The sequence below is a fragment of the Sciurus carolinensis genome, chromosome 15 (genome assembly GCF_902686445.1).
Source record: "Sciurus carolinensis chromosome 15, mSciCar1.2, whole genome shotgun sequence".
NCBI classification, from domain to species: Eukaryota; Metazoa; Chordata; class Mammalia; order Rodentia; family Sciuridae; genus Sciurus; species Sciurus carolinensis.
Genome location: NC_062227.1, coordinates 50543579 through 50558815, shown reverse-complemented (window position 1 = coordinate 50558815; position 15237 = coordinate 50543579). Strand labels below are relative to the sequence as shown.

Here is a 15237-nt window from a genome sequence, read left to right as displayed (position 1 = left end):
TATCATAACCAATTCCTAGTTCAAGGGCTCATAAACAAAAAAATAACCACAAGGCAGATAATAAAGGTAAAATAAAGAATTTTCTTACACCTCTATCTTCGCATGAACAGCCATTTCATTTCTCATCTGGGTTTTTACAATAGTGTCCTCACTGGTCTTCCTTTACAATTTTTGCCCCCTACAGACTCATTAAATGCAAACAGAGTGTCCATGCTAAAACAAAAAGCCCCAAACTGCACACATTAGATGTATAGCCACTCCCCCTGCTGGTGAATACAATACTCTTCATCCAGGGTGCACAGTAAGTAAGGATTTATTTATTTAACCATAATTTGTGATTTTTCTCAACAGCAAAAAAATAGCAACTGAATAAAACTGTATTTTCCCCTCAGTCTACATTCTCTCCCTAACCAGGTAAACAATATTTCCTCTCTCCTGTATTTGCATTTCTTTAAACATGATCCCTTGTCTTTGAATTTCTAATGCTTCATCTTTTCCTCTTTCAACTTTTCTCTTTCAAGTCTAGAGAATAACAGTAGATGTGTTGTATTGTGTTATTTTATAAAGATCAAGAAGAAAGCCCTGGAGCCACAGTTGTGGCTCAATGGTAGAGCACTTGCGTAGCATGTGCTCAGCACCACATAAAAATAATAAATAAAATAAAGTTATTGTGTCCATCTACAACAACAGAAGGAGGAGGAAAAGGAAGAGGAGAAGGGAGAGCGGGAGGAAGGAGGAGGAAGGAGAAAGGAGGAGGAAGAACAAAGAAGAAGGAAGGAAGAAGGAGGAGGAGGAGGAAGAATGAAGAAGGCAAAAGGAAGAAGACGACAACTACGATGACGATCCTGTCTACTATCTAATGGGATCAGGAAAAAAAGAAGATACCAAATAAATCCTTCATATCATTTAAGGTACTAATCAGAAAAATGACTTGTGAAGAATAGATATTCATCTATATGCTCATAAGTAGAAGGTTCATGGTTCAAAGATTAAGGCACTAGCCAGAACAGACATGAAGCCAGAGTTGTAACTGTTTAACAATCCGTTCTGCAACCTTGGGCAAGTTACTCTGAGATTTTCCTTTCTCAGAATTCTAGTCTATAGATTTCTAGAAGTACTATCCATATCAAATATATTCTAAAATTCTAAAGTGAGAACCAATAAAGTATGCATAAAAATATGGATTCAAAATGCATAGGTACAAATTTCAACTCTTAAAACTTACTAGTTGTATGACACTGGACAAATTATTTAACTTCTTTATGCCTCCTTTTCCTCACATTTAGGATAATAATACCTAATTTATAGAATTTGTTGTAAGGTTTAAATGCTTTAACATATGTAAACTCAAAAAATTGGACCTCGTACATAATCAGTGTTTATAAACATTCCTACAATTACATCATAAGAAGTTCATATAATCTATTGACCTAGTGAGAGAGTGCTTGAAACTCACTATTTTATGATACCAAGCCACTTTTAGACATAAACAGAAAGCAACTCGGTAGGTTTACCTTTTTCTTGCGATTTCCACTTTCACGCTGGACTGCTTTCATTAGATGCACCAACCGATCTACAAATGTCTGCTGTGCAGCCAGCAAAGAACGCATAACTCTGACAGACTTATCCCCCTGAAGGGAATCAAAGCAAAGGAAAATTAGTTCTATATCGTGTGACGATCAGGGTTTTTTTTAACAGCATGGGTAATCTTTTTTCCTCTTCTAATAGCTGTAAGCTTCAACAGAAAGAGAAACTGAAAAAGATTAATTATTTTGCTTCAAGATAATGAAAAATCTATCTTAGGTAAACATCACCAACCTGTTTGTAGTCAAAAATTATCTGTTTTCAGTGAGTACTGGTCTGTCTAAAACAAAACCTTTTCCCCCACAAATAACCATGTGACAAGACAGAATTTGTTCACCCCAAAATGCTTTCATTGACTGATTCAATAAATAACTGAAAACTGATGATATCTTTAGAAATGTGCAGGGCATACAAATATAGGAGCAACTAAAATACTACTCTCAAGAAACTAAAAAAATCTACTTAAAAAAGAAAGGAAAGGCTGTGTATAGTAGCTGAGGTAGGAGGATCCCAAGTTGTAGCTTAGTGATAACACAGACTTGGATTCAATCCCAGTATAGGGGGGGAATCATGGTGGGGGGGAGGATATACCTAAACAACGTCAAATACATGCTTGTTCAGTAAAATATTAGGTCATAAAAACTAGAAACTATAGTCTTTTGTAATAACTGCCACTTTAGAAAATACTGTAAATATCTACTCCCCTTTAATCTTCCCTTGCCCTGGTAAGAGCAGTTAGGGAAATGTTATCATCCCCATATCAAAGATGAGAAAATTAAAGTTCAGAGAAACTCAAATGCCTTCACAGGGTAGCAAAAGCTATGTGACAAAAGTGAGATTAGAAGAAAGGATAAACAGTTTATTGTCAATCAGTTTAATATTAAGATGGTCTAAGCTCTGAGAACTATATACAAACTGAGTCTCTCTCAAAGTGTTTAATAAGATGTAATTTAAATTTTAAAATTTCAAAACATGATACAGCAGATAAAAGATGCTATGAATACAATTTTCTGTAGCAATCTTACAGATCGATGTTATGAATTTTCTTTTCACTGCCCTTGCACCCTCTGCTGGCTGATCTGGGATCCTGCTTTATCATCAAAGGAACATAAGCAAAAAATGGCCTTATAAATCTCTACAAACTGTTGATGAAGCAAACACTTCAGTAATATAGAGAATATGTACAATACGAATATTTTCAGATTTCTGAGTGATAAAAACACACTCAAAAAAAGGAAAATTAAAAAGCAAACCTTTTATTTTATTTTATTTTTTCCATATAGAGGTTTATTTCATTAAATTGGTCATCGTATTTCTGTTGTGTCAGAGTATATATTTTAAGCCTTTTTGGCCACACAGTTTTAATTACAAATATTCAACTGCTACTGTAGTGCAAAAGCAGGCACAGATAATACATAGATGAATGGGAATGACTATGTTCCAAATAAATTACTTATAAACATTGAAATTTGAATTTAAAATAATTTTCAGGTATCACAAAGTATCTTCTTTGGACTTATTTTCAACCACTTAAAAAATGTAAAAACGACTCCTAGCTCACAGGTCATAATAATACAGGTACCAGACCAGATTTGGCCCATCTGAATGGTTACCTTCAACAATGCTTGGCTGAATCTTCTCATTACATTCAAGTACATCTCATGGGTCTTTGGATCTCGCTGCTGAGTGTCTTGATCTTCACATTCAACTATCACGTACCTTCAAAATTGTTAAAGTTACTCAAATGATGTGAAATAAAACTTGGATTCATCTTATAAGTATCTATATCATTTCATTAAAACAGACTCATATTTTTAAAAATTATTAAAAGGGAATACAGAAATGCATTTTACCACCATTTTATAAAAAGTGAAAAATTAAGGGGTAACATGCACACCATCAATAAAACATAAATAGCAATAATGTCTTAATTTGTGCAATATTCTAAATTTTCTAAAAATTTTGCTATCAAGCAAGCTGTTTTTCCTATTACTTTATGACATACTTAAGATATCAATATTGTCTGAAATTACCTAAGTTCACATATCTACCAAGTAACTCAAGAACCAAGTCTATTAATTACACATCAGTATATTTCTGAAGTTACAAAAGGCTTTCTTATTCTGAAAACCACTCTGGTGCAACCTCTCTCATTAACATAATTTTGAAAGATTAATAAAATGTTAAATTGAGTTTTTTCTCCCACCCAATTTCACATTTCTCAAAAACCCATATGTAATCTTAAACTTTTCTAAACCATTATATTAGAGAGTTAATGAAATTTAAATGTTTTCTTAAACCTAAACTCCTGGGGGCTGGGGAAATAGCTCAGTCGGTAGAGTGCTTGCCTTGTAAGCACAAGGCCCTGGGTTCAATCACCAGCATCCAAAAAAAAACTAAACTCCTTATACAATAAAAAAAATCATATAAGCAAAGATATGTGTCACAGCTCATTTGATCAAGTGATTCTAAATGTTCTGATAGAAAAAAACAGAATAATGAATTACATTTAATATCACAGCTTGGTAAACACTGCTATGTGTGCACATGGCTATGTAAAAATGAAAGCCATACCCTATGAGCAGTGTTAATATTTGCTAATGTTTAACACCTATTCAGTTCTATTTCATTTTTCTTTAAATAATGAAGGCTGTAGTCTAAGGTTTTAACATTGCTTTCAATAGCTCATGATATATATATATAGTTCTCACTCCAGTCAGAATGGCAATTATTAAGAATGCAAGTAACAATAAAAGTTGGGAGGATGTGGGGAAATAGATTCATTTATACATTGCTGGTGGGACTGCAAATTGGTGCAACCACTATGGAAAGCAGTATGGAGATTCTTAAGGAAACTTGGAATGGAACCACCATTTGACCCAGTTATCCCACTTCTTGGTTTATTCCCAAAGGACTTAAAATCAGCACACTACAGTGACACAGCCACATTAATGTTTATAGCAGCTCAATTCACAAGAGCTAAGCTATGGAACCAACCCAGGTGCCGTTCAATAGAAGAATGGATAAAGAAAATGTGATACATATACACAATGGAATATTAGCCATAAAGAAGAATGAAATTATGACATTTGCTGGTAAATGGATGGAACTGGAAACTATTATGCTAAGTGAAGTAAGCCAGTCCCCCCAAAACAAAGGCTGAATGTTCTCTCTGATATGGGGATGCTAACCCACAACAAGGGAGGGTAGGGAGGGTAAGAACTGAAGTCACTGGATTAGACAAAGGCAAATGAAGGGAAGGGAGGGAGGATGGGAACAGGAAAGAACAGTGAAATGAATCAGACATGATTTTCCATTGCTCATAAATGAATACATGACCAATGTAACTCCACATTATGTACAACCTTAATCCTAATTGGAATGGGTTGTACTCCATGTATGTATAATATGTCAAAATATACTCTATTGTCATGTGTATCTAAAAACAAATTAAAAATTTAGAATTAAAAAGAAGAAAAGCACAAGTCTAGATCAACTTCCTTGTTTATCAATAATTTTGGCAAGGATGATAATTAGGTGATTGTAGAGCTAAGATCAGAACTCAGGATTTTGGGCTACTAAACTGAATCTCACAATATGTTATCTTAAAAAAACCACACGAAACTTTTCAACCTCCTTAAATGACAGCAGTTCCCAAATGTCAACTCTAGATGCTTTTCATTATCCCTTTTACCATTTCTGGGAAGAGTACATTCAGCCATCTAGAACTTTCTAAGAATGGAGAGCTTCCAGTCTTATTTTTCACTATACTCTCAGCACTTCCATGCCTAGGTCATACATTCATTTTATTGTTGATTGAAGAAATTCCTCCAGTCTCATGGATTTAGCCATTATCTCGATAATGATAATTCTCAAGTCTGAATATATACCTAGGGCCTAATTTTGCATTACATTATGTGACTTGCCTTCACATTCGACTACAATAATTTTCAAGATAGTGCCAGTCATTTTTAACAGAACATGTACAACACTGAGTTTATCACACTAAACACCAATATAGAGAGTACTATCAATATTTCCGGCATTTCAAGAGTTCTGGGCAAGGTATACACAACTGTAACCCAGCAATTCAGGAGGTTGAGGCAGGAGGATCACAAGTTTGATCTCAGCAACTCAGCAAAACAAAAAATTTAAAAATGACTGAGGATGTAGTTCAGGTAAAGAGCTCCTGGATTTATACCCCATGCTGAAAAACAACAACAAAAAAGATCCAGCATTTGGAATGGAAATTTTCATGTAACAGGCTTCACAAATTTAAGTTTTCTTAATGGCAGGAAACAAGGTTCTCAGAAAAGCTTAAGCAGGACTGCAGCCAAACCATATAACCCAAGTCCTATCTAAAACTCATTTTGACAATTTTTGTATAATTTGCAGGCTACGTACAAACTTAACTCACCGTCCCCTGACTTAAACACCTATACTAGATTATTCAGCAGACACTGGATTTTTCCTATTAAATGCCTCTTACAATGGTTCTATACTATTGACCTTACCTGGTATCAAACAACAGATCTGGCCTTTCCATCTCTAAAAACTACTTACTGCTTAATTCAGTCATCTTAAATTTTTCTTCTTTAAGGTACCCTCATCACATTCCACTGTTAACAAACTCATCAGTATTTCCCCTCTTTTCTATCATTTTACAACAGATTCTGATGCAAACTTCCATCAACCCCAGCGTGTGCATTCATGGCCCAGTCAAGACAGTCCTCTACTACACCAGAGTCATCTATTTTGTACTTTTCCTACCATACTTCAGCATAGCTGACATCTATCTCTCCCAAGAAGTCTTTGAAGACTCTCAGAACTCTTCCTTCTTACTTCCTAAAAGGCATGGACTCACACAACTTGTGCTGACAATGTTTTTTTTGTTTTACAATGTATCACAGTTTAACTCTCTGCACTCTTTATAGGTTACAAGGAAACTGATGCCAGGTACCGTATCTTAAAAACTTTGTTATAGTTTGGATCTGAGGTGTTGCCAAAAGTTTCTGTTAATGCAGTAATATTCAGATAATGTGATTATATTATGAAAGCTATAACCTAGTTAATCCAACCAAGCTTGAAAGGGCTAACTGGGTGATGACTTTAGAAAGGTTGGGCATAGCTGGAGGAGGCAGGTCACTGGAGGCATGCCTGAGAAAAGAAGAGCTGTTCTTACTGAAGCACCTTCCTCACTCTCTCTGTTTCCTGACAGCATTCTGAGTTGAGCAGCTTTCCTTCACTGGGCTCTTGCCCCTGGATGTGCTGCCTTACTTGGGTCAAGGGTACTGGAGTAGGCCATCTGTCAACTGAGACTTCTGAAATCATAAGCCCCATGTAAACTTTTCCTCATCTAAATTGTTCTTGCCAGGTATTTTGGTTACAGTGACAAAAAAGTTGACTAAAATACTTTTAGTATTCACTGATATACCAAATAGGGTCTAAAAAGAACCTTTCCTTCTCTACTCTCCAGGCAATGCTCTATCATGTTAATAAGATGTTCTAGTAGTACAGATGTAGAACCCAGAATTTTCTGCAAAGGGGCATGATGAGCTGAACCATGACGCTAGACATTCTATATTATATTCCCAACAAGTGTTCTAACAAAGATTCAAGAATGCATTGTTGAATGCTTAATCAAGAATGTTTTCTAGAATTTTCAGGGCTGCACTAAACTATAAGATTATTTAAATTAAAAGTAGTTAAAAATTCAGTTTCTCAATCACATTATCCATAGTTCACATGCTGAATAGCTGTATATGTAGAACTAAACATCATTTATATCACTGCAGAAAGTTCTATGGGACTGCTCTGTTCTAGAATAATAATTACACAGCTAAGAAATAAATTCATATTTTTATTCATGGTGTTCTAGAATGTTTGGTCATTTCGGGATGATACCTAGAATATCCAAAAACAGTGGTTCTAACTATATAACTGTCAATAGGATCTTACTAAAATCTAATCCTGATTGGTTTAAGTTCTTGACTGTCTTTATCACCTTTGTATATTCAGTTTCTTTTCCTGTATATCTATGCTGCAAACTCATTTACAAGCGAACATATAGATGGCCACAATATATAGAACCAACTGCTGTGTTCAAGTCATTTTGATCATCAAGTAAAGACTATGGCTGTAGCTATTTCCTGCAACTGAAGGTATGTTAATCTTCATGATAAGGGTCAAATATCAAACACATATTATTCAAGTCATCCTGCAAAGAAAAAGCCCATTTAAAATAAAAATAATAGTGTCATCTACAAATATGAAAGACAAGGTTAGATCAAGACTAGAAGACACTGAGTCACTGTTCATGCCAATAAACTAGATTCTACAAAGCACTCTAAGGTATTCCCTTGAAGGCTGTCATCTTAAAGTAGAAATGCAGACAAAATTGTCTAGGTACTCATTGTAAGATGACATCAGTGGACTACCTGTTTCCTGGCAATTTCATTTTGTGGAGTAAATAACCTTTATTACCTTGAAAGGTCTTAAAAGTTATAGAAAACATGTCAAAGCATCCAAAGTTTACTTTCAATTTCAACACACTGGAACGACTATAAAAATAAAAAACTGGAACAATTTATAGATTCTGATGTCCAACATTTTACAGATTGGAGACTATAACTCCCCTCTGTGGTTTAAAAGGTTGACACTATTCATTTTAAAAGGATTGTCTGCAAAACTATCAGTCCCTAAGGACTTAGCTACAGCAGGAATTCTGCTTAAATCACTGGAAAGGGAACAAATAAAAAAAGAAATATAAAATATTTAAAAGGAAATAGCACATCCAATTAAATTTATATTTGAATACATATAAGAGGTAAGCTTAGTGAAAGGCATTTTAGTTCTTACATTTGATTAATATTTTATACTATTCTGTCCATGTTCAAAGGAAAAGAATGATCATTCCAAACCAAACTTTGGAAATTATTTCCTACACTGCTATTGTACATTCCCCAAAGTAGTACCTACCAAAGTTAAGAATCCACATGAATGACCTTTTCCCCCATGAGTATTTCTGAATATGTAACATGCATACTATAAAAATGGGCAAAACAATTACTCCTTAGAGAAGGAAAAGATATAGCACATGCAATTGTTTCAATGAATCAGAGATATAGTGGAAAAACACATATCAAATCTAAGTTTGATGGAATGCTCATAAGACTGGGAACTGGGCTACACTTTTTTTATTATCTACAGAGAAAACAAACTGCACTTTCTGAACAGAAATTGGAAATTGTTCATCTGTTTCCTCCTGTTCAGCTTCTTTCAGAATGATTTGAACGCTTGTCCTACTTAAAAAAAAAAAGAGATCAGAGATTCTATCAAAACTAATTTCAAATTTTACAATGAAATCTGCTCTACAGTCAAATCCAAAGAATATATGTAATTTTGAAACCACATAATCAGTATATACACAAAGTTTTTATGATAGTGCCTACTTTAGACTATAAATTCCGAGCCAAAAAAACTCATGAACGTTACAAGGGGACAAAATATCTATAAAGAAATACTCAGTAATGAATTAAAGAAAACATAGAAACCTTAATTTTAAAATACTTAAGAAACTTAGAAATACTTACTCAAAAACTCAGTAACATGGCCTACACACTTTTTCCTCTACTTTCTTTTAAATATTTACTTAGATTTTTCATGAGGAAATATTTTTTTGTAATACCAGTGAATGGACATATACTTAAGAGTTCAAACTGGTATATAGGGAACATCAGGATGCAAAATGTTATATTAAAAGGAAATAGAAATTTGGTAATATGACAAGTTCTAAGTATAAACTTCTAAGGAAAAATGATGATTAACAACTAGTCAAAATATTCTGTAGACATATCTTCAGGGGCATGCTAAGATTTAAAATGAGGGAAATGTACTTTAATGAATATTATATTAAACTGCTAAAACAAAAGCAGGGAATTATTTTTCTTCCCATTATTCAAGGCCAACAGAGGGGAAAAATAAATCACAGTTTCTAAACCATCCACAGGCAGTTTCCAACAAAGAAGAAAATGACTGATTTAGTTAAAAGTGTTTTTGTGTGTGGTAAAGAGAACCAAAAAGTCATAAATAAATATTGTTAATGTAAGTAACAGCACCTGTGTGGGTTACCAGAGAGCTGACTGGGTCGTCTACTTCTTGGCTACAGGGCAGTATCCAGGAATATGAAGTTAAGGTCTAATTCAATCCATGGGCAGTTTCTCCAAAATGAGGCTAAAACACGGTAGTATTCTGTTTAATTTCCTCATGAAAAGCAAAATGCCTCATTGTTATTTTAAAATAATGAGCTTTAGAATGTACACCTCTTAATTTGTACTTTTTAAGTTAAGGCTACAAATGAAACAGTAAGATTAGACCAAAGATAATTTTTATGGTTAAAAACTATGTCAAAAAGTTTAAAAAGTGTTATTTTAAGTATTTTGTCAAATATAAAGAAGGCTTCAAGTAGAGCAGATCCAGCTGGCTCTGCCCTTAGTTTGCTATGTAAAGCTGGAAATGACTCATTTATCTCATGTTTAATCCTAGTGCTTTCATTTATTGAATAAATAAATTTATTTATTGAATAAAAATAAAAACTCAGTGGCTTAAGTTACTTGTCTTCTACCCTTCAGAATTCTACAACCAACAGATGAAGCCATGCTTCATGCTAACTGTGTCTCAGGAAGTCAGCTTCTCTGTGTCTCAGTTTCTCTCTTTCCTTCAGCTCACTGAGGATATTGTTCTTTTATAACACAGAGATAGCTACACTTGCTCCATTCAACAACACAGGGAAAAATGAGAGAAGGTCACTGAAAATACTCTGAAAATGGAAAAGTAATAGATAAATAATCTAACTCTAAATAAGGGCATACCAAGTTCGGTTATGGTGTATTCTGCCTTAGTTTCTTCATCTTTAAAATTAAATAAGGTAACTGAATTCCAGTTTTCTATTTTTGCTTGATTCCAATGTTTTGGTAAATAATGTGAAAACACACTCTCAAAAAATTATGAAGTAATATATATTATTTAGATAGCAAAAAGGCAAGCAGAACAAATTAGGAGAAAAAAAGAAAAAGAAAGCAGCATTCCATTACACAGCTATATCTTAGCTCTTGAAGAGACGAAGTGATGCTAACAAGCATTTCCATAAAAACAGCTGTAAACAAATGCAGGTAAACATAAATACTGTATCTAGGCTTTTAATGACTGTTCACATCTAAATTTAAAATTGTTTTAATGTATACAGCATGGTGAAAAATAGTTCTTAAAAGTGATGATAAAATAAACAAACTTATTTTCACATACCAGTATAAATAATTTGCCAGTGTTGAGTTTTTGCAGGCTCTTGATATCAAGAAGGTACAAAGATCTTGCTGAAAGAGTAAAAGAAATGTATACGTATTACAATCTGCTATTAACAGGGAGGGGGAATAAAAGAGCCTACACTGGCATATGAGTTTTCATCTGTGTATCTTAAGTGATGGTTCAGATTTTCTACTATCCATATACCCCTTCCTCCCTTCCATCCTCTATCCAGCCATTCAATATTTACTCTAAATCAAGCAATATAGAACAAGTTAGCACACCACGGTTCACAGAGTCCCTTGTCCTCCTGGAACTTAACACTTCCAAAAGGAGAAAGACATTAAAAAATGGTCACAGAAATAATCTGGATTAAGAGATCAGAAAAGGTAATGATGAGGACATCAATTTAAACAAAATCAAGATGATACTATATACAAAGGCACTGAGCTTAGTTTGTTCAAGGAATTTTAAAAGGGCACAATGTTGCTAAAATATAGTAAAAACTAAATTAAGAGGCTGAAAAGAGAAGACAAGGTCAGATTATGCAAGATCTTTAAAGTCACACTACTGAGTATGGAGTTTACTTAAAAAGCAAAGGATACCCAGTGAAAGATGTCAAAAGGAGAGTGGGATGATCTAATTTACATTTTAAGAAAATATCCTGGTTTCTTGAAAAAGTACAGACCTGAGATCAGTTAGGATGCTATTACAGTACTCTAGAAAAGTGAGGGGGGGGGGGTGGCAATGACAAGAAGACAAGAACTATTTTGGAAATATAATTAATAGGACTTGCTAATAAAGAGGAAACAGGAAGGAATGGAAGGAAGTGATGATAACTCCCAAATTTCTGGATTTAGCAAACATAAGAAGCAGTCTAAGAACTGAAACAGATATGTTTTGAAATATTAAGTTTGAAATGCCTGTTAAATATACAGAAGAGATCAAGTAAGTACTTGGATATAAATTTGAAACTCAAGATGACAGAGTTGAGCTAGAATGTTAATCTGAGTTTATCAGTATAGCCTAGAGTAAGTGTAAATTGAGAATATAGAACATCCTAAGGAACATTAAGATGTCAAGTAGAGGAGAGAGTGCTGATGAAGGAAACTGAGAAGGAATAGAGAGGTGACAAGGAATGTATGGTATCGCCCAAACCACTCAATGGAACTGAAAAGTATGTGCAGTCATTAAAGTCATTCAGAGATTTAGTGAGGTAAGTTTTAAGCAAAAGTCAAAACGATGGAGCTTAAAGATTGGAAAAGAAGGGAAGAATAAGTATATAAAAACAACTTTGAGAATCTTGATTATGAAGGTAAGAAAATAAGTGCTATATTTATGAGCTATATCAAAAGAAAAATTTGTTTTGCTTTTCTGAATTTTTAAGATGGGGATACTAATACATATTTGAATATTTCTATAAGAAAAAGAAAAGAATATATCTTTAAAGGAAGCTGGGAATGTGGCTCAATGGTTAAATCAGTTAAATGACCCTGGGTTCAATCCCCAGTACCAAAGAAATAAATAAAATATAAGGTCAGGAAAATATTTAAAATACAAAAAAAAAAAAACTCACCAGAGAATACTAATGAAGACAACATTCTATTAATATCAGATAAAACAGACTTTAAGGTCAAAGGGAAAAAAAAACCTCAAAGCATTAGATATAAAGATCACTAAACAGTGACAGAAGATTCAGATTACTTGAATGCACTTAGTGAAAAAAAAAAAAAAGCATTAAAATATTTAAAGCAAACAACGACGACGTGGAGAAAGTAATAATTCTATTATTCAGGGGAATTTTACCCTAGGTCTTTCATACAGCAGAAAAAAACTTTAGGAAAGGGTACAAGATGTTGACAACACAGCAAGTTTACTCTGTGGCATATGTACAATGCTGTACCCAACAGATGAGGGACACATTTTCTTTTCAAATAATTCTTTTCAAATAAAAACTCTCTGAATTTATGAAATATGACCATACTTAAGCAATGAGAATTGAATTTTATATTTTTTTAAATATGTGGCCAGACTTACAAAATGGTCTTCTAAACCTCCATGAGAGAAACATGGAAAAACTTGAGATAATGCCAAAGTATCAGGGAGGAGAAAAGAAGGTTGGTATCTCACGTTGTTTAATTACAACTTCAAGGTGACAACTGCTTATACACTATTATTACTTTACTAGCATAGGGAAAAGGGAGGGAAATATCTATCAAAATGATTCCTATTGTTCTCTGATATATAGCTTGGATTACCTGAACTATCATCAAAGAAAAGGTTAAAGTGACTTATTAATTGAGCAACAGCACATAGGTTCATCATTCACAAGAGACATATCAGAAATACATGAACACTTATTTAAAATTTTTAACCTAAAAGTTTTGAAAGCAAGGTAGTAAAAAAAAGAATGTTCTGAACATAGCTTTTGAAATCCAATCACTTCCAATGTAAGCCACCCTGGCTCATACCTCTAATCTGTCTCATTTGAATTATTTCAATAATTTTCAAGTAAAACTCATTTGGTACAATGGCCTACAGGCCATACAAAACTGATCTTGTAGTTCTCTCTCAGAATCAATCGTCTGCCATGATCTCTTACCCTCATTCCACAAACAACAAGTTGGTCTCTGTTGGTCCTCAGTCACAGATTTAAGGACTGGTCTTTGGGCACCTCTACTTGCCATTACCTCTGTTTAAAATGCCCTTCTCTAACATCCATGTCATTGTTCCCTAGTGTGCTCATTTTGCAGATGTACTCCTTCAGGGAAGCCTTCCTGACCAATCTTTGTGAAACTGCAGCCACCTTATACTACCAACACTCGCCATCATCCTTTATTTTTCTCCTTTAAAAATAGGTTTGTTTCTCTTCTCCTACATGTAGATATTATTGACATTCTGCACAGTAACCTTATATTGTAAGTGTCATAGCAACAAAGATGGTAAATGTTATTGTTTTCTGCTTCACTAATCCCAGTACCTAGAACAGTTTCTGGTTCATAAAAAGGAACCAAAAATATGTGCAAATGCTGAACGACTGAATCAATTTCTTAGCTTTGAAAGGGCAAATGACCCCTTAGCAGAAAGGTTCCTTAAAGGGGTCATCTAAGGATTCTATAATCTTTTAATTTAAAAATTTTTTACAGTTAAATATGGCTTATATGTTTGTATGTAAACATGTAAACTTCAATCAATAATTAATAGCTAAAACAAATGATCTATTCAATCATCAGTTTCTAAATCTGACTGAAAGCTATATTATATATATGTATAAATAAATATAAACACTAAAAAAATCAACTGAACTTTCTAATATTTATTTGCATTATTAATTAGTAATGCATTATTTGTTTTCAACTTCTGGAGTATAAATGGTTCTTAAAAGTTGTGGGGACAAATTTAACAAAATGCTCTATATCAGCTTTTAGAATGCACTTCCAAATATACTTTCCAAGAAGTACTAGTCTAAGAAAGAAGACTGTTTTACATCAAAAATGAATGCACTTATATGTAGAGTTATAAACAGACACTTAGTATATTATCCCTAGTACCAAAGTTGTATATTTCTACATTGTAATTACATTGACAATTGCAGTACTGTTTATAAATACATTAACCATAAATATTCAGTTTCCCTAATAAAATATTTAAACCTAGTTTATTCTCACATTGCACATGAATCCATTTATATGCCCAAAACACCAATAAAATGAATTGAAGATTACCCAGCACATTAACTGAGGGGAAAATTCATAAATATGTATCATAAAACAAGTTATTTAACAAAGTTGTAATATTTAGAGTAAACAAAATCAATGTTTTGAAGACCAATGTAAGGTGTTTGGTAGGATCTCTCCTATAACAAGCTTGAAAAGCTCTGTACTCACCTCCAGATTTTCACCATCTGAAACTTCTTTTGTTTTAGATGCAGGAGGAGGGGAAGACACTGGAGGAAGAGGGCTGGTTATAATTTGTGAGCTGAAAAAGTATGAGGAGAGATCACTGAAACATACTCTAAGAGAAAACACATTTTTTTTAGAACAGTTCACTTTGTGCCTGGTTAACGCATGTCCTCCTAAAGATTTATTTTTTTCTGTGCAACACTAGAGTCACACTATATTCTGGGAAAAAGTCCCTCCAGGGTCAATGATTATGGATAACAGCCTCTTGCAGATTTACGTGCAAGTATGCATATTAGTAGAGGTTTTCATAAATACTACAGGGTTATATTTTACTTTGTTTGACTTGGTTGACTTTTTTTTTTAAGTCTATTTAACATTAAACTTGCATTTTTCAATCATATTTGACTGCAAGATCATCCCCACCACTTTGATCTTAAAAATCACACAAAAG

General features: G+C 33.6%; 1 protein-coding gene across 1 annotated transcript in view; it reads right to left on the bottom strand.

The window, feature by feature from the left end:
• Pik3c3 (phosphatidylinositol 3-kinase catalytic subunit type 3) overlaps window positions 1-15237 on the bottom strand; it is a 117502-nt gene that overhangs the window by 52083 nt on the left and 50182 nt on the right. Inside the window, exons 12-15 of the mRNA XM_047526300.1 lie at window positions 14772-14862; window positions 10888-10955; window positions 3198-3303; window positions 1515-1631 (exon numbers count right to left, since the gene is read on the bottom strand). Coding sequence (XP_047382256.1) covers window positions 1515-1631; window positions 3198-3303; window positions 10888-10955; window positions 14772-14862 — 382 coding nt within the window. The remainder of the gene's footprint in view (window positions 1-1514; window positions 1632-3197; window positions 3304-10887; window positions 10956-14771; window positions 14863-15237) is intronic.